The sequence below is a fragment of the Carcharodon carcharias genome, chromosome 5 (genome assembly GCF_017639515.1).
Source record: "Carcharodon carcharias isolate sCarCar2 chromosome 5, sCarCar2.pri, whole genome shotgun sequence".
Classification (NCBI taxonomy): domain Eukaryota; kingdom Metazoa; phylum Chordata; class Chondrichthyes; order Lamniformes; family Lamnidae; genus Carcharodon; species Carcharodon carcharias.
Genome location: NC_054471.1, coordinates 159661434 through 159682967, shown reverse-complemented (window position 1 = coordinate 159682967; position 21534 = coordinate 159661434). Strand labels below are relative to the sequence as shown.

The 21534-nt window shown below is 43.9% G+C and overlaps 1 protein-coding gene across 5 annotated transcripts in view; it reads right to left on the bottom strand.

Moving 5' to 3' along the window:
* The window catches only part of vit (vitrin), a 52165-nt gene extending 38728 nt beyond the window's left edge, over nt 1–13437 (bottom strand). For 2 of the 5 annotated variants that reach the window (XM_041188875.1, XM_041188877.1), the window contains exons 1-2: nt 13268–13435; nt 3056–3195 (exon numbers count right to left, since the gene is read on the bottom strand). In XM_041188875.1, the coding sequence (XP_041044809.1) occupies nt 3056–3089 (34 nt within the window). In that variant the 5' untranslated portion in view covers nt 3090–3195; nt 13268–13435. Of the gene's footprint in view, nt 1–3055; nt 3196–13267 lie in introns of all 5 variants that reach the window. The other 3 variants (XM_041188879.1, XM_041188880.1, XM_041188878.1) reach the window with 3 other exon arrangements.
* Nucleotides 13438–21534: the final 8097 nt, after the last annotated feature.

The following is a 21534-nucleotide window of genomic DNA, read 5'->3' as shown; positions in this document are numbered from 1 at the left end:
CCCTTGTCTTAGCAGATGAGAATATACCAGTGAATATTATTGGATGGGAGACCACAGCCCCACGATTTCCCAATGGACATTCCAAGGAGCTGGGATTCCATGCCAGGAGCGTCATCATAAATCTGAAAAATATTGGTTATGGCCCCCCAAATTCCGAAAAATCAAGAGTTCTACGGGGATGTATTGAGGGCTGATCAGCAAAATTATTCAACATGAGTAGAGGCTGAAAGGAAAAAAAAAAGGTTCTTCAAAGAATTTTAATTCCTATCACACCTTTCACACCGTCAGAATGTCCCAAAGCTCTTCACAGCCAACGAAGTGCTTAGTGCTGTGATTTGGAAAGCAGCAGGCAGTTTATACACATCAATCAGATAATTGAGCAGGTTATCTGCTTTATGTGTTGGTTGAGGGATAAATTTTGACCAAGACTTTAAGTAGTGCCATGGGATCTTTTACGTCTACTTGAGCAGATGAATGGGGCCTGGGTTTAATACTTAACTGATAGACAGCACCTTCAGCACTGCAGTAATCCCTCAGTACTACACCAAGAGTTTCAGACTGGACTTTGTGTTTAGGTCTCTAGACTGGAGATTGAACCCACAACATTCTAAGTCAGTCAGAGGTGCGAGTGCTACCCACTGGGCCATGGCTGACACTACACAGGAAGCAAAATATTACAGATGTTGGAAATCTGAAATGAAAATAGAAAAACCTGGAAACACCCAGGAGGCCAGGCAGCCTCTGTGGAGCGATAGCTGGGATGAACCTTTCGAAAGGTTCATAACCTGAAACCTTGGGCTGAGTTTCCCTGCAGGAACCCGACATCAGGACCATATGTGGGTCATCAAGATGCCAACAGGGCTGCTGATTGGCTGCCTCTACATTCACTGTCCAACTAAGGATGGTAGGTGGGTTCCTGAGGCGAGAAGCCCAATGAGAGAGCCAGCACTAACCTGCTGGCAGCCCCACCAGGAGCTGTGGACTCTGCTGAGGCAGATAGGTGAGCGTGAGGGCACCTCAAAATGGAGGCGCTCTCAAAAACCTGCTGAAAATTTCAAATTCAAGAAGGCCTACAGCTGTTCAGGCCATTGGTGTGGAGGGGAAACCCCTTCACAAGAATGTATTGGCCACAGTTGTGACCTTTTCATAGTTGTGGCTCATTCATTGAGCGGCTCTGAATGTCCTCTGACCTGACGCTGGGAGACCACCTCCAAGTTGCTGCCAGCCTCTGGACACAGGGGAGGGAACTATTCCAACATCAGGAATGTGTCATCGGGTGTACAATTTTAGTCTCCTTACTTAAGAAAGCATATAACTGCATTAGAAGCCATTCACAGAAGATTCACCTGGGATGGGGGTGGTGTTATCTTATGAGGAAATGTTGGACAGGTTGAGTCTTTCAACAGGAATTTAGGAGAATGAGAGGTGACCTTATTGAAACATATAAGATCCTGAGGGGACTTGACCGGGTGGATGCTGAGAAGATGCTTCCCCTTGTGGGAGAGACTAGAACTAGGGGACACAGTTTAAAAATAAGGGGTCTCCCATTTAAGATGGAGATGAGGGGAATTTTTTCCCTCAAAGGGTCTGTGGAACTGTTTACCTCAGAGAGCAGTGGCGGTAGGGTCATTGAATATTTGTAAGGCTGAGTAAGATTCTTGATTGACAAAGGAGTCAAAGGGTATAGGGGATAGACAGGAAAGTAGGGTGGAGGCCACAATCAGATCAGCCATAATCTTATCAAATGGAGGAGCAGGTTTGAAGGGCCGAATGCCTACTCCTGTTCCTAGTTGTATGTTCTGAAAATTACCCCTAAATGGGGCCTTAATTGGCCTAATTAGCTGCCCACCTCCATGGAGTGAGTTGTCAATTTCCGTGGCAGTCCACCCTTGGGAAATGCACCCAGAAGCAGAACAGAGTCAGGGAGCCATCTGGACACACAACGATCGGAATTTCCCCACCTCCGAACCCGGCCCTGCAGCAAAATTCCACCTAGTGGGCGCTGGAATTTACAGCCACGAATCAGGCGGGGTCTCCCTCCCCCACCCTGTAACGTAAAAATACGGTGTGATGTCCTTGGGTTTGGCAATGTGATGTCGTCTTGGCCGTCCCAGGTGTTAGAGAAGACAAGTGGACACCAAAATCAGAAGCCCACTTGACGTTTTGAAATAACCAATTAACAAACTATTCAGCATGTTAGAGAGCCAATTGTATGTAGTTCTCTTTGTTGCTCGCTGCAGTTTTCAGGCAATGGATAGGAAAAAGTTTGGGAGTGTTTCGTGGCTGGTATAATGAGCGGCACAGGGGCAGAAGAAATGACCTCTACCAGGACCACAGCTACATGCAGCAGCAGAGTCAGCTGGTGAAGGTGGCAGTGTCTGTGTGATCTTGACTTCATTTATTAACTTCTTTGAGCCTGTCATAAGAAATGAAGGTTGAGAGGGCAGCATAACCCCTCTGCCACATGACCTCTCAGCCTGGACTCTTGATTGGGCGTGGAGCCCGTTTCGCATCGCTAATTGGCCACCTTTCCATGGGTGTCCGTTAATTGGCCATCCAGCAATTGATTTGCCGAGCTGAGATGGCGGGGTGCAAGTGAGCAGACCACCTTCTTTCTGTTCCGCCTTCCCTCACCATGCTAAAACCTGCTGACTTATTTCCAGTATTTTCTGACACTAATTAGAAGTTGGGATTCTGTACCACAAACAGTTGTTGAAAACAGTGTCCATGGATTAGAGAATTAGATAATGCCATGTGAAAGAAGATGTGTGGAAGTGGGATTAGTGACTATCGGGGAGATAAACACTGTGTTGCAACATTCTGTAAGCTCTAAAGTGATTCTGTATAGCATCAGTTCAGCAACAAGAGATGGTGATCTGATTTGGGGAAATCACCTGAGGTGGCAGCTCAATTTTAAACAGGACAACTGCACAATGAAGAGACAATGTGAGGAAATTACACATTGTCCTTTCTGGAACCTGGTCCCCTTTGTGGCTCAGTGCCACATCACTTCACAGGAACCGACTGAGACCCACACTTAATTTCTGCTACCTACCGAGGGTGAAGGCTCCTATAGCAGATGAACTCATTGCGAGATTGAGGTCGGGTCACAAAGCACACTGTTAGACTTTAGATAAAGCCACTTCACAAATACAGCCTCTGCTAATCACATAGAAACACACAGTGTGTCGGCATCTGGAGTGGAAACAGAATCATAGAAACTGTTATAACAACTTGCATTTATACTGTGCCTTTGATGTGGTAAAATGCTACAAGGTACTTAGGAGCATAAACAGACAAAATTTAACACTGGGCCACATAAGATGATATTAGGGCAGGGGAGAGGTAATTCTTTGCAAAAGCCTTGAAGGCGGAATGGGAAGTAGAGAAGTGAAGAGCTTTATGGAGGGTATTCCAGAGCTTAAAGCCCAAGCAGCTAAAGGCATGACTGCCACTGGGTGAGTAGGTAAAAGGCCAGAGATGGAGGAGTTCCAATATCCCAGATGGTTGTATGGTTGATGAGAGATTGAGTAATTAGTTCATTACTCTCTAAAGTTTAGAAGAATCAGAGGTGATCCCATTGGAACGTACACGATTCTGAAGGGACTTGATAGAGTAGACACAGAGATTGTTTCTGCTGCTCGGGGATTCTAAAACGTGGGGGCACAGTCTCAGGATAAGGGGCCGATCATTTGGGACTGAGATGAGGAGAAATTACTTCACTCAGAGGGTTGTGAATCTTTGGAATTCTCTACCTCAGAGGGTTGTGGATGCTCCATCATTGAATAGATTTAAGGCGGGGGTAGACAGATATCTGGTCTCACAGAGAATTAAGGGATATGGGGAGTGGGTGGAAAAGTGGGGTTGAAGCCCAAGATCAGCCATGATTGTATTGAATGATGGAGCAGATTCAAAGGGTCATATGGCCCATTCTTGCTCCTATTTCTTATGTTCTTAGAGAAGATTGCAGAAGGGCAAGACCATGGAGTGATTTGGAAACAAGGATGAGAATTCTAAAAATCGAGGCGTTTTAAATTTATGACAATCACTGAAGGAGCAGCTTTAAGATGTTTATCACACTTCAGGGGTCACAGTCACAGGTGTAAAGTTTCGTGTCAGAATATTTTTAAAAAGAAAGCATGAAAGGATACATTTCTATCGTGCCTTTCGTGCCCTCAAAATGTGATGTTGGCTGAAGGACACTGTTCAGGACACTGTGGAGAGCTCCCTTGCTCTTCTGTGCAATACTGCCCTGGGATCTTTTGCATCCACTTGAGGGCAGTTGGGACCTTTGGTTTAACATCTCATCCACAAGACAGCACCTCCCACAGCACAGATACAAACAGCTTCCCTCCCTTACTTTTCAAACTTCCAGAATCCAGCAGTCCCTTTTGAAGATGGCAAAATTATTGGAGTGATTAGCTTCTACTTGGCTTAAAGCTGACCCCATTGGTCATTTTTTCAGTCAATCATAACTTAGAACTCTTAACATAATTATGGTCACAACTGTAGATCCAGCAGTCTCCCAGTCTGTCATGTGCTCTCTCACATCCAATGGGAACCTATGTCAACTAGGATATCATATCATCCAAGGTGCAAGTGAATTGATTGTATTTGTGTGACTGCAGCAGATTAAAGGCTCATCACAATCTCCTAACCAAGACCAACCTCTGCTATACAATAACCAGCGACCATGATGCAAGTGGAATGCAACAGCATTGCATCATCTTTCTTTGTCTGTCTCTCACTCACTCCATTTCTTACTCCTTCTTTCCATCTCCATCTCTCTCTGTATCCAGAACCTCTGGGCTTTACTTTATATAAACAACATCCCCATCACTGGAAGAATCACCACCTCTAACTTCCCATAGCTCAGTCTCATAGGAATTTTACAAAGAGTTAACAGTTTACAGACATGATGTTTGGAAGAATTATCAAGTATTTTTGGCAGAAAAAAATCATTGAGACTAAAAGTAATGATTTATATCCCAGAATTTCTGAAAAATTAGCCCAACACAGTCCAGCACAGCTCAATACAACACAAACCCAACATAGTCCAGCACAGCTCAATACAACACAAACCCAACATAGTCCAGCACAGCTCAATACAACACAAACTCAACATAGTCCAGCACAGCTCAATACAACACAAACCCAACATAGTCCAGCACAGCTCAATACAACACAAACCCAACGTAGTCCAGCACAGCTCAATACAACACAAACCCAACACAGTCCAGCACAGCTCAATACAACACAAACTCAACATAGTCCAACACAGCTCAATACAACACAAACCCAACATAGTCCAGCACAGCTCAATACAACACAAACCCAACATAGTCCAGCACAGCTCAATACAACACAAACCCAACATAGTCCAGCACAGCTCAATACAACACAAACCAACATAGTCCAGCATAGCTCTATACAACACAAACCAACATAGTCCAGCATAGCTCAATACAACACAAACCCAGCATAGTCCAACACAGTTCACAGTTCAATACAACTCAAAACCCGACATAGTCCAGCACAGTTCAAAACAACACAAACTCAACATAATCCAGCTTAGCTCAATACAGCACAAACCCAACATAATCCAGCACAGTTCAAAACATAACAAACCCAACATAGTCCAACACAGTTCACAGTTCAAGACAACTGAAACCAAACAAAGTCCAGCACAGCTCAAAACAACACAACCCCAACATAGTCCAACACAGTTCAGTAGGAACTTAGGAACAGGAGTGGCCCCTCTAACCTGTCCCTCCATCAGTATTGTCATGGCTGATCTGTTCAACCTACACTACCTTCAATCCAAAATCTAAACCACTTCAACCTCAGTCATAGAGCTTCAGTAGACAGTTGACCCTTGTGTGTGCGTTCACTCCAAAACTCAGCTCCACATTAATGTCAACTCCTTTTCTGAAGCATATGAGAAAACGGTCCTCTCAATAAACACCCAGAAAACTAAAATCCTCTTCCAACCATCTCCCACAGCACCACACCTCCTCTCGTCGATTAAAATCAATGGCAAGATCCTGGAAAATGTGGACTATTTTCCATATCTTAGGGAACTCCTCTCAACCAAGGCAGATATAGACGAAAGATTTCATCATCACTTCCAATGTGCCAGCTCAGCTTTCTGCCGACGGAGGAGAAACAGTATTTGAGGATCAAGATCTGAAGCCTGAGGCTAAGGTCATGGTTTACTGGGCAGTAGTGATCCCTACGCTTTATACGCTTCGGAGACTTGGACAGACATCTCAAAGCACTGGAGAAATACCATCAATGAAGTCTTCGCAAGATCCTCCAATCCAGTGGCAAGGGAGGTGATACAATAGCAGCATCCTCTCCAAAGCCAACTACCCAGTATCGAGACGCTAGTCACTCAAAACCAGCTCCTCTGGGTGGGCCATGTAGCTCGTATGCCTGACACACAACCCTCTAAGCTACTGCTCTACTTGGAACGCGTTGTGGCAGGAGACTCCCAGGAGGACTGTGGAAACACTTTAGGAATGACCTCAAAGCATCCCTGAGGAGATCAAACATCCCCATCGAATCATGAGACTCTCTGGCTTGTGGCTGACCAAAATGGAGATGGCTCATTCGGGAGGCAGCAAACACACTGAGACCTCGTCAGAAACGTGCAGGGACAAAGTCGAGGTTTTTTCAGGTTCAAAGTAGGTGACCTTTTATTTATGGACGTTGAAATCCATTTGTCACAGTTTTGCCCATTAATTTAATAGATCAATATCTATTTCGAATTTTGGCCTTCCACCTACACTGGGTGGAATTTTCCGTGCCCGCTGGGGTTGGGCGCCATGACGGGTGGGAATGGACAATATGGCGGGAATGTCAAAAGTCGGTTTCACACTGTTGTGAAACAGGTTTGCATCCATCCACTCCGCCCGTCAATGGTGGGCTGCCTTTCCCACCGCTGTATGTTGGGAACTTCATTTTAATACATCTGGATATCATTATAAGCCCAGCTCGCCGAAATCATCCCCCCCTGCTGGATCAGCCAGGCACATCAGCGTGATTGCACACCAACGTGTATCACAACAGCATTTAAAAGGTGTGCACCTGGCGGGCTGCACTTTGAGGGGAACTCGGAGGCGAGTGCACAGTAATGTTGCTCAGCACTCGCGAGGGTCACCTGTTGGATGTCAAGGTTGAGGTGCCGCGCATTCAGGCGAGGGCACAGGCAAGTTGTTTTTTCCTGGCTGCATGAAAGTGCGGTGGCAGAGCAAGCGCTGCTCCATGGTTGAGGTGAGTTGGGTTGTTGGGGGTAAGGGATGCCCTGCAGTTGATGGTAGTGCACAAGCACATGCTGGGGGGTGGTGGGGTAGGGAAGTGGCCACGCATTAGGGAAACTTTGTATAAAGTGACCATTCCTGCGTTGACCTCAGTGCATTGGCAAGCCAGCACTATTCCCTCAGAGTGAAGGTGGACAGGCTCCTCCATCATGCCTTACAATCTGAGGAGTGCAGCAGACATCCCTTCCTGCTTGCCTTTGCAAGTGTGACATGACCGAGTCCAGAGGCTCATCACCTGACTCAGACTCAACAAATTTCTGGCCTCCAGCAGTTCTCCCAAGTGCCAGAAACCTGGGAAGTCTCTGCCTCCACTGCCTGCTGTGGATCAGACAGTGTGATGTGCGTACCAGATTGTGACCCTGAGGCTGCCCTAGAACTACGTGCCACAGAGGTGTGTGTCTCTGCGCTGGTGGAGAGTGTGGGTAAGCACTGTGATGGGACTTCAATGAAAGTATCATCAGATTCTTCTTCCGAGGTTTCTTTGGGGCTTGTGTCAAGGACCTGGGTTGTGGACCCCCTTGGCTGCTTCTTTTTATTCATTCACAGGATGTGGGCTTCCCTGGCTAGGCCAGCATTTATTGCCCATCCCTAATTGCCCTTGAGAAGGTGGTGGTGAGCTGCCTTCTTGAACCGCTGCAGCCATGTGGTGTAGGTACTCCCACAGTGCTGTTAGGAAGGGAGTTCCAGGATTTTGACCCAGTGACAGTGAAGGACCGGTGATATATTTCCAAATCAGGACAGTGTGTGGCTTGGAGGGGAATTTCCAGGTGGTGATGTTCTCATGTGTCTGCTGCATTTGTCCTTCTAGATGGTAGTGGTTGTGGGTTTGGAAGGTGCCGGCTAAGGAGTTTTGGTGAGTTTCTGCAGTGCATCTTGTAGATGGTACACACTGTTGCCACTGTGCGTCAGTGGTGGAGGGAGTGAATGTTTATGGATGTGGTGCCAATCAAGCAGGCTGCTTTGTCCTGGATGGTGTCAAATTGTTGAGTGTTGTTGGAGCTGCACTCATCCAGGCAAGTGGAGAGTATTCTATCACACTCCTGACTTGTGCCTTGTAGATGGTGGACAAACTTTGGGGAGACAGGAGGTGGATTACTCATCACAGGATTCCTAGTCTCTGACCTGTTCTTGTAGCCACAGTATTTATATGGCTAGCCCAATTCAGTTTCTGGTCAATGATAACCCCCAGGATGTTGATAGTGAGGGATTCAGTGATGGTAATGGTATTGAATGTCAAGGCACGATGGTTAGATTCTCTCTTGTTGGAGATGGTCATTGCCTGGCATTTGTGTGGCGTGAATGTTACTTGCCATTTGTCAACCCTGGATATTGTCCAGATCTTGCCAAATTTGGACATGGACTGCTTCAGTATCTAAGGAGTCGTGAATGGTGCTGAACATTGTGCAATTATCAGTGAACATCCCCACTTCTGACCTTATGATTGGGGGAAGGTCATTGATGAAGCAGCTGAAGATGGTTGGGTCTAGGACACTACCCTGAGGAACTCGTGCAGTGATGTCCTGGAGCTGAGATGATTGACCTCCAACAACCACAACCATCTTCCTTTGTGCTAGGTATGACTCCAACCAACGGAGAGTTTTCCCCTTGATTCCCATTGACTCCAGTTTTGCTAACGCTCCTTGATGCCACACTCGGTCAAATGCGGCCTTGATGTCAAGGGCTGTCATTCTCACCTCGCCTGTGCAGTTCAGTTCTTTTGTCCATGTTTGAACCAAGGCTGTAATGAGGCCAGGAGCTGGGTGGCCCTGGCAGAACCCATGTTGGGTGTCAGTGAGCAGGTTATTGCTAAGCAAGTGCCACTTGATAGCACTGTTGATGACCCTTTCCATTACTTTACTGATGATTGAGAGTAGACTGATGGGACAGTAATTGGCCGGGTTGGATTTGTCCTGCTTTTTGTGTACAGGACATACCTGGGCAATTTTCCACAGAGCCGGGTAGATGCCAGTGTTGTAGCTGTACTGGAATAGTTTGGCAATGGGCACAGCAGGTTCTGGAGCACAAATCTTCAGTATTATTGCCAGTGCCCATAGCCTTTGCAGTATCTAGTGCGTTCAACTGTTTCTTGATATCACGTGGAGTGAGTTGAATTGGCTGAAGACTGTTATCTGTGATGCTGGGGACCTTCAGAAGAGTCTGAGATGGATCCATCCACTCGACACTTCTGGCTGAAGATTGTAGCAAATGCTTCAGCCTTATCTTTTGTATTGCTGTGCTGGGCTTCTCCATCATTGAGGATGAGGATATTTGTGGAGCTACCTCCTCCAGTGAGCTGTTTAATTGTCCACCACCATTCATGACTGGATATGGCAGGACTGCAGAACTTAGATCTGATCTGTTGATTGTGGAATCGCTAAGCTCTGTCTATCACTTGCTGCTTATGCTGTTTTGCATGCAAATAGTCCTGTGTTGTAGCTTCACTAGGTTGCCACCTCGTTTTTAGGTAAGCCTGGTGCTGCTCCTGGTATGCTCCTGGTATTCTTCATTGATCTCTTGGCTTGGTGGTAATGGTAGAGTGGGGGATATGCCAGGTCATGAGGTTACAGATTGTGGTTGAGGACAGTTCTGCTACTGATGGCCCACAGCCCCTCATGGATGCCCAGTCTTGAGTTACTAGATCTATTCAAAATCTATCCCATTTAGCACAGTGGTAGTGCCACACAATACAATGGAGGGTACCCTTATTTTGAAGGTGAGACTTTTTCTCCACAAAGACTGTGTGGTGGTCACTCCTACCAATACAGTCTGGAAAGATGCATTCGTGGCAGGCAGGTTGGTGAGAATGAGGTCAAGTATGCTTTTCCCTCTTGTTGGTTCCCTCACCACTTGCTGCAGACCCAGTCTAGCAGCTATGTCCTTTGGAACTCGGCCAGCTCAGTCAGTAGTGGTGCTACTGAGCCACTCTTGATGATGGACATTGAAGTCCCCCACCCAGAGTACATTCAGGGCCCTTGCTACCCTCAGTGCTTCCTCCAAGTGATGTTCAACATGGAGGAGCACTGATTCATCAGCTGAGGGAGGGCGGTATGTGGAAATTAGGAGGTGATTGACAAATAGCTAAGTAGATGTGAATGGTGAATGATTCAGTTGGAATTCTGGCAGCTGTAAAATAGGATTAGGAACATTTCTCTTTTAATGAAGTCTGAAAGGACTCTTTTTTGAGCTGTCCTTGTGTGCCCCTTATCTTTAAGTCAGTACCAGTTTAGAGTAAGTCATGTGTTAAATCAACCATCGCCTTGGAAACAACTGGTGTAGCACAATACAAACTGCCAATTAATTTAAAATAAAAGCAAAATACTGCGGATGCTGGAAATCTGAAATAAAAACAAAAATAGCTGGAAATACTCAGCAGGTCTGACAGCATCTGCGGAGAGGAATACAGTTAACGTTTCAAGTCCATATGATTCTTCATCAGAACTGAGGAAAAATAGAAATGTGGTGAAATATAAGCTGGTTGAGGGAGGTGGGACGGGTAGAGCTGGATAGAGGGCCAGTGATAGGTGGAGGCAAAGAAGAGATTGCCAAATATGTCACAGACAAAAGGACAAAGGGGTGTTGACAGTGGTGATATTATCTAAGGAATGTGCTAATGGTGACATTATGGGTAGAAAGCAGGACGAGCAAGTAACAGATAACCCCAGTGGGGGTGGGGTGGGGAGAAGGGATGGAAATAGGCTAAAAGGTAGAGATAAAACAATGGATGGAAATACATTTAAAAATAATGGAAATAAATGGGAAAAGAAAAATATATTTAAAAAATATAAATTAGTAGAGAAAGGGGAATCGGAAAGGGGGTGGGGATGGAGGAGAGAGTTCATGATCTAAAGTTGTTGAACTCAATGTTAAGTCTGGAAGGCTGTAAAGCATTACCCAGACCTCCCTGTTGCTTGCCATTTCAACACTCCACCCTGCTCTCATGTCTGTCCTTGGCCTGCTGCATTGTTCCAGTGAAGCTCAATGCAAACTGGAGGAACAGCACCTCATCTTCCGACCAGGCACTTTACAGTCTTCCGGACTGAATATTGAGTTCAACAATTTTAGATCATGAACTCTCTCCTCCATCCCCATCCCCTTTCCGATCCCCCCCTTTTTCCAATAATTGATATTTTTAAAATATATTTTTCTTTTCCCACCTATTTCCATTATTTTTAAATGTATTTCCATCCATTGTTTTATCTCTACCTTTTAGCCTATTTCGATCCCTTCCCCCCACCCCAACCCCACTAGGACTATCTGTCACTTGCTCATTCTGCTTTCCAACCTTAATGTCCCCATTAGCACATTTCTTAGATAATATCACCACCTTTGTCCTTTTGCCTATGACATCTTTTGGCTATCTCCACCTATCACTGGTCCTCTATCCAGCTCTACCTCTCCCACCACACCCCCCCCCCCAAACCAGCTTATATTTCACCTCTTTTCTATTTTTCCTTAGTTCTGATGAAGAGTCATACGGACTTGAAACGTTACTGTGTTCCTCTTTGCAGATGCTGTCGGACCTGCTGAGTTTTTCCAGCTATTTTTGTTTTTGTTCTGGATGTTAAGTGGCTCTTCCGTTCCCAGAGCAGAGAGCCCCTGGAATGCACTGCCAGCTCATGTGCTGGATGCTGACTCTCTGTCCTCAGGGAGGAGCTGGACCAGTTCCTGACTGGGGCAGAAGGCAAGTATATGCTGCGAATAATACTTAGTATTTGCAAAATCATTAGGACATTTTGCAAAAATGTCCATTAGCTTTAGAACTTTTTGTTAACTTTTGTATTCTTGCTTAAGTAATCTTTCAGATAAATAATTTTTGCATCATATAATTTTCGGTCTGGTGGCCACGAATTTCGGTTACTTTGTATTGTTTTCCCATTCTGTTTGCTTCTCACAATCAGCTACAATTTGTTTGAAGTTGCGTTGCAAGAACATTAAGGGGTTTCAACACTATCCACTCTGCAGTCGGGCTGGTTCGGCTCTCGGGTGCAGTACCTGCTGTGCCCAGAGCGTGGCGCATCTTCCCAAAGTCAACTCAACATCCAAGTTCAATTATTTTAAAACTCAGTAAAATGCATGGCTGTAGGCAATGTTATTCGTGTTTGTACTGGTTTGGCAGACTCAACGCGCACTCAAAGAGTTTAGATGGATATATGTATTTGCCTATGCATTATTCTGCTACACATTTTCCCCAACAGACACAATGGACAAGGAAACAAATCTAGGATTAAGATTTTGCAGCCATTTTTCACCCACTAATCCATGGAGTCACACTCGACAAATACAACACTCAGAAACACAGAGTACAGGGACACAGACAGAAGTACACACAAAAACACATATACACAGAATACAGACAGAAATACACCCCGAATCAGAGATGTAGACACACGGTGCCATACACATACAGAGGCACAGGAACAGAAACACAAGAGAGAAATACTTAGGAACAGAATACATAGACAGAAATACATAGATACACAGAGACACAATAGGGACGCAGACAGAAATACAAACACATAGAGAGAGGCACACAAAGATAAATGCACCACCGAAATATACAGAAACACATAAAGTCAGAGAAATACAAATACACACATAGAGAAATCCTTATTACAGACCACCACATACATAAAGGGAAACACAAATAAACAGACATACACGTATAGAAACAGACATATGGAGAGAGAGGAAGACACAGATGCACACACACATCAAGTAACTTAGACATCAGGTGTGTCACTGAATCTTTGAATTGAAATGCATTTTTTTCCATCATGGGCTTTTATCACTGATTAGGGAGATCGGGTAGATTCAGGGAGAAACAAGAATATCATAAACTAGCGAGGATAGTGTTTGAGTCAAGTCTCTAACGGGAGAAAATACACGGATCGGCTGCACAATGCAGAATGACCAGGAGCAGAGAGTAAGGATGAAGGCAGACTCACCGGTACAGTGTCGAGTTCTGTGTCCCAGGGACTCCCACTCACATTATCACACCGTCGGGGCTGGACATACCCAGCCGTGTTGAGCTCGGGACGGGTGGCAGCTCTGGGAGTGACTGAGAGGGAGGAACTGGAGGTGAACAAGGGGCGGGCTGCAATCCTCCGCTCCCGATACCGACAGCCAAGGACCGCACTGTATCATTCGGCACAAAGGACAACCTCCTGGACCACAGCTCCCTCGGACAGGTGGAAGTGTTCAGGACCTGTAACAGCAGCAGGCTCCAGTAACACCACCAGTCATAGCCAACAGCGGGACAGAAAGGGTTAAATAATGAGGCTAGTTTAAATGGACAAGGCTTGTATTCCCCTGGATCTTGGAAGAGTAAACAGCTCATCTAACTGAAGTGTTTAAGACGATTTAAGGATTGAATAGGTCTAGATGTAGAGGAGTGATTAACTCTTTACCCAGTAAAGATGGTCTCTCCACCTCCTCACTACCACCCGTGCCAGCCCATCCCAAACACATTCCCTGATCTTTCGAAATAACACGAAGAAAGATACAACACAGGAGGCCATGTGGCCCATCGTGCTTCTGCTGGCTCTTTGAAAGAGCTATCCAATTAGTTCCCCGCCCCTTGCTGTTTTCCAGTCGTTCTGTATCTTGTTGGCCTTCAAGCATTTATCCAGCTGCCTTCTGAGAGTTATTACAGAATAAACTGCACACTACTGTAACCCCATAACTATCACTCTACTGTAACCCCATAAACAACACTACTGTAACCCCATAACCATCACTCTATTGTAACCCCATAAACACTACTGTAACCCCATAACCATCACAATACTGTAACCCCATAAACAAAACTACTGTAACCCCATAACCATCACTCTATTATAACCCCATAACCATCACAACACTGTAACCCCATAAACATCACACAACTGTAATCCATAACCATCACTCTATTGTAACCCCATAAACAACTACACAACTCTAACTCCATAACCATCACACAACTGTAACCCTATAACCATCACGCTACTGTAACCTCATAACCATCACACAACTGTAACCCCATAAACATCACACTACCATAACCCCATAACCATCACACTACCATAACCCCACAACCATCACACAACTGTAACCCCATAAACATCACACAACTGTAACCCCATAAGCATCACTCCACTGTAACCCCATAACCATCACACTACCATAACCCCATAACCATCACGCAACTGTAACCCCATAAATATCACACAACTGTAACCCCATAAGCATCACTCCACTGTAACCCCATAATCATCACACTACCGTAACTCCATAAACATCACACAACTGTAATCCCATAACCATCATTCTACTGTAACCCCATAAACAACTACACAACTGTAACCTCATAAATATCACACAACTGTAACCCCATAACCATCACACAACTGTAACCCCATAACCATCACTCTACTGTAACCCCATAACCATTACTCTACTGTAACCCCATAGCCATTACACTACCGTAACCCCATAACCATCACTCTACTGTAACCCCATAAACATCACACAACTGTAACCCCATAAGCATCACTCCACTGTAACCCCATAACCATCACACTACCATAACCATCACACAACTGTAACCCCATAAACATCACACAACTGTAACCCCATAAGCATCACTCCACTGTAACCCCATAATCATCACACTACCGTAACTCCATAAACATCACACAACTGTAATCCCATAACCATCACTCTACTGTAACCCCATAAACAACTACACAACTGTAACCTCATAAATATCACACAACTGTAACCCATAACCATCACACAACTGTAACCCCATAACCATCACTCTACTGTAACCCCATAACGATCACACTACCATAACCATCACACAACTGTAACCCCATAAACATCACACAACTGTAACCCCATAAGCATCACTCCACTGTAACCCCATAATCATCACACTACCGTAACTCCATAACCATCACACAACTGTAACCCCATAACCATCACTCTACTGTAACCCCATAAACATCACACAACTGTAACCCCATAACCATCAATCTACTGTAACCCCATAACCATCACACTACTGTAACCCCAAAGCCATCACACAACTGTAACCCCATAACCATCACTCTACTGTAACCCCAAAACCATCACTCTACTGTAACCCCATAGCCATCACACTACCGTAACCCCATAACCATCACTCTACTGTAACCCCATAAACATCACACAACTGTAACCCCAAAACCATCACTCTACTGTAACCCCATAACCATCACACTACTGTAACCCCATAAACAACTATACAACTGTAACCCCTTAAACATCACACAACTGTAACCCCATAACCATCACTCTACTGTAACCCCATAACTATTACTCTACTGTAACCCCATAGCCATCACACTACCGTAACCCCATAACCATCACTCTACTGTAACCCCATAAACATCACACAACTGTAACCCCATAACCATCAATCTACTGTAACCCCATAACCATCACACTACTGTAACCCCAAAGCCATCACACAACTGTAACCCCATAACCATCACTCTACTGTAACCCCAAAACCATCACTCTACTGTAACCCCATAGCCATCACACTACCGTAACCCCATAACCATCACTCTACTGTAACCCCATAAACATCACACAACTGTAACCCCAAAACCATCACTCTACTGTAACCCCATAACCATCACACTACTGTAACCCCATAAACAACTATACAACTGTAACCCCTTAAACATCACACAACTGTAACCCTATAAACAACACACAACTGTAACTGCATAATCATCACGCTACTGTAACCCCATAATCATCACACTACTGTAACCCCATAACCATCATTCTACTGTAACCCCATAATCATCACACTACTGTAACCCCATAAACAACTATACAACTGTAACCCCTTAAACATCACACAACTGTAACCCTATAAACAACACACAACTGTAACCCCATAACCATCACGCTACTGTAACCCCATAACCATCATGCTACTGTAACTCCATAAACAACACACTACTGTAACCCCATAACCATCACTCTACTGTAACCCCATAATCATCACACTATAAACAACACACAACTGTAACCCCATAACCATCACGCTACTGTAACCCCATAACCATCATGCTACTGTAACTCCATAAACAACACACTACTGTAACCCCATAACCATCACTCTACTGTAACCCCATAATCATCACACTACTGTAACCCCATAAACAACTATACAACTGTAACCCCTTAAACATCACACAACTGTAACCCTATAAACAACACACAACTGTAACTGCATAATCATCATGCTACTGTAACCCCATAACCATCACACTACCATAACCCCATAACCATCACACTACTGTAAACCCATAATCATCATGCTACTGTAACCCCATAAACATCACACTACTGTAACCCCTTTACAACTACATAACCTCTATGCTACTGTAACCTCATAACCACTACACTATTGTAACCCTATAACCGCTACACTACTGAAACCATATAACCAATATGCTACTGTAAGCCCATAACCACTACACCACTGTAACCACTATTAAAACCATACTATTATAACCACTACACTACTGTTATCCCCTAAGCTCAGCACTTCTGCAACCCCATAACTGCTACACTACTGTAACCCAATAACCACTATACAACTGTAACCGCATAACTACTAAATTACTATAACCCTACAACCACCACAGTACTGTCACCCTATAATCACTATAGTGCAGTAACCCATAACTGCTGCACTACTGTAACACCATTACAACTACACTATTGTAACCACATAACCACTACACTACTGTAACATTATAACCACTACACTACTGTAATCCTATAACCGCTACACTACCGTAACACTATTACAATTCCTCTACAGTAACTACATAACCACTACACTACTGTAACCACATAACCACTATATTACTGTAACCCAATAACTACTATGCTACTGTAACCCCATAACCACTACACTACTGTAAACCCATAACCACTACACTACTGTAACTCCATAACCACTACATTACAGTAACCCTATAACCACGACACTACTGTAATCACATAAACATTACAGTACAGTGACCCCATAACCACTACACTACTGTCACCCCATAAGGACTACACTACTGTAACCACATAAATGTTACAGTACAGTGACCCCATAACCACTACACTACTGTAATCCTATAACCATTACACTAAAGTAACCCCTAACCAACATACTACTGTAACCCTAGAAACATTACACTAGTGTAACCCCATAACACTACACTACTGTAACCCTATAACGACCACACTACTGTAACCCCATAATCACTACACTAATGTAACCCCATAACCGCTACACTAGAGTAACCCTAACCTTAATGCTAACCCTAACCCTATAACCACTACACTACTGTAATCGTATAACCACTAAACTACTGTAACCCCACAAATGCTCCACTACTATAACTCCATAACCGCTATGCTACTGTAACCCCATAAGCACTACACTACAGTAACCCTAAAACCACTAAACTAGTGTAACCCCATAACCACTAAACTAGTGTAACCCCATAACCACTACACTACTGTAACCCTGTAAGCACTACACTACTGTAACCCCATAACCACTAAACTAGTGTAACCCCATAACCACTACACTATTGTAACCCCATGACCACTAGACTAGTGTAACCCTATAACCACTACACTACTGTAACCTATAACCACTACACTACTGTAACCCCATGACCACTGAACTAGTGTAACCCTATAACCACTACACTACTTTAACCCCATTAGCTCTACTCTACTGTAACCCCATTCTACGGCACCACTAGTGATCGACCACCAGAGACTGGTGCACGGTATCCAGGCTGACACTCCCAGTGTAGCGCTGAGCAAGTGCTGCACTCTTGAAGGTGTCATCTTTTAATAGAGATGTGGAATCACGGCCTTACCTTCTCCTTAATGGCAGTTATAATGGATCCCGTAACCGTATTAAGAAGAAGAGCAGAGGAGTTCTCCCCAGCGTCCTGGTCAATATTTATCCCAAAATCAACATCAGGAAAAGTAGGTTATCTGGTCCTTACCTCATTGATTTTGTGAGAGCTTGTTGTGTTCATTTCAGTTGCTGTGTTCCCTGTATTATGATCGTGGTCTCACTTCAGAAATATTTCATTGGCTCTCAACACTTTGGAACATCCTGAGGCCTTAAAAAATACTTTACTGTTCTTTTCTTTTCTGATAATATTCCTTTAGGAAAGGAATCTTGCCATCCTTACCTGACCTGGGGTATATGTGATTCTAGACCCACACCAACATGGTTGAACCTTCACTGCCGTCTGAAGTGGCCCAGTAAACCCCACAGTTGTAAACAACGAGGGATGGTCAATAAATACCTCCCAATTCCCACCTGGCCAGCCTCCCACCTTTTCCATTCCATAAACCTAAGGCCATCAAAAACTCTACCACCCGAGTCCTAACTTGCAGCAAGTCTTCCCCTGTGCTTGCTGATCTCCTGGTGCAGCAATACCTCAAATTCAAAATTCTCATCTCTATCCTCATATCCCTCTATGGCCTCATCCCTCACTATTTCTATACACTCCTCCATTCCTTCAACCCTCCCTCTCTCTCCATAAGCTCCACCATTTCTACAACCCTCCCTCTCTCTGTAAACTCCTCCAGCCCCAACAACCCTCCCTCTCTCTGTAACCTCCTCCAGCCCCTACAACCCTCTGAGATCTCTGCACCTATCTGATTTTGGCCTATTGAATGCCCCTGATTTTAGTGGCTCCACTATTGGCAGCTGTGCCTTCAGCTGCCTGGGCCCCTATGCTCTGAAATTCCCTCTGAAAAGAATCTTCATTTTCCCCGTTAAGATGCTCCTTAAAATCTACCAATCTAGCCTCCCCCCACAACAACCCCCCACCCCCCACCCCCACCAATTGCCTCCTCATGTAACTCAATGTCAATGTTCGTCTAATAATGCTCCTGCAAAGCAACTTGGGACGTTTTACTGCTTTACAGGTGCTGTATAAGTGCAAATTTATTGTTGTCAATCATGTCCACATTCCAGGGATGAATAATCAGTGTAATTTAATCCCTACACCCATTAAACAGACCTCTAAGTGGGAAATTTTGATGGCAACAGATTTTCCTAAAACCTAACATTTAAACTCCACATTATACATTACATTAGAGGCAGTCAGTCTGTGTTTTAATTTTTTCCACCACAGCCTATTACAAGTTTATATATATATATAAATGTGTGTGTGTGTGTGTGTGTATACACCCTGTTGAAAGCCTTACCTGGTAACTCAGTAATATGCAGTTTGAGCATTTTCAACCAGTAATTTAAAATTCATTTTAAAATAGAGTCAATTAAGTGTTAGAGTAATCTATTATTTCCAATTAGCAGTTGGAATGTATCACTGCAACAAATAATGATTTCAGGATTTGTCTTCAGAATTTGGAACAAGATGCCTTCATTTAGTCTTGAGCCCTTCAATTAAATCTATAAATAAAACATAACATTCTTTGGGTATTTCTCTGCCTTTGTGTGTGTGTGTGTATGTGTGCTGAGAATCACTGGATTTTACAGCACAGAAACCAGCCATGCAACCCATTGCTACCAACCTTTAGAAAGAATTGTCCACTTAGTCCCCAACCCTGCCCTTTTTCCCGTGCTGTCCCACCCCACCAACACCAAGGACCTGCTTTTAATTCTGTAAGTGAATGGGCTTTGAGTGAGTTAAAATCCAACTCTCCGGAAGAAAGAACAAACTTGCATTTCCTAGTATGTCCCAAAGTACTTTTCAGCCAAAGGAAGTACTTTGGAAACACAGTCATGGTTGCAATGTAAGAAACCCAACATACAACTTGCACATAAGCAAGATCCCAGCAATGTGATCATTGTTTTTTTTTAGTCAGGTTGGTTGAGGGATAAACATCAGCCAGGATATCAGAGATGGCCAAATAGCACTCACCTGAGAAAGAGGGAAGACAGTGTTTAATGTCTTATCTGAAACATAGCACCTCTGGCAGAGCAGCACTTCCTCAGTACTGCAATGAAGTGTCAACCTAAGTTCTGTGCTCAAGAAACTATAGATTGGGACTTGAACCCAGAACCTTCAAGGTTGAGAATGCTACCCACTGAGTCACAACTGACAGTTATGCAGACCTAGAAATTCTCTCATGGGTGTCATTCAAAACCGCCCAAATCGGGGCCCATTTTAGCCGAAATCATGCTACAGCCAAGTATCTTGCTGATCTCGTTAAACTATGAGTGAACCAAGAATGGGCAGAAATCACCATAAACAATGGGTGCCCAAGGAAACTTGTCATGAAACTAACGTATTTTTCATAATATTTTCCTGGTTTATTGTGAAGTAGATTTATGGCGGTAGGTATAGTTGGGTCTGTCTGGATGATTTAATTACATTTGGAGTCAAGCATGCTGCAAGCTTTAAAATATCAAAAGGAGCTAGGTGCTTGACATACTGATGAGTAAACATGGATGCTGGCTTATCATGTAAGGTGTGAAGGGAATTTGCATTTTTAGCTAAATGAAGGAATATTTGGTTTTCAAAGGGATCTTAGTCTGTTTACAACAAGCCAGATAAGCAAGGCTAAGGAATGTATTTATTTTTCCCAAAGGTTATTGACAATATATAGTGGTAGCATGAAAGTTTTTATCTTATGAGAAAGATACAGACATATGGAACAATCAAATTTATATATTAAAAAGAGAGAAACATTTATGAAAGGGAATGAAAAGTTATGTGTCAGAAAGCCATGTAAGATCTAACAGGAATGTATGAAATAGCCTTAATGAAGCCTCCAGTGTTTATGCATAAGTCTGCTAACGAAACTGAAGCTGGAGCAAAGCCATTTGGAATTCTGCTGTCCCGGGTATTATGTTAACTTGCTGAGATTGTTTTAAATCTAAGACCTATTGTGGATCTTTGCCTTATAGGGAGTGTAACTAGAGGTCAGGTTAATTAGGAATTTTAGGAGAATTATAGTAGTAATAGTAGTCTTATGTATATGCTTGACATCTTTTACTTTTGATAATAACTATTTCAATTTATTTTTTAAAAACCTCTAAAGACTTATTACTTCTGAATTCAGTGCACACATCTTGTAATAAATAAAGTTGCAAAACCGTTGTGATAGCGTGACGAAGTTTTCCTCGTGGATTTGGTCTTCCTGGCACACATCATCTGCCAGGTCACAA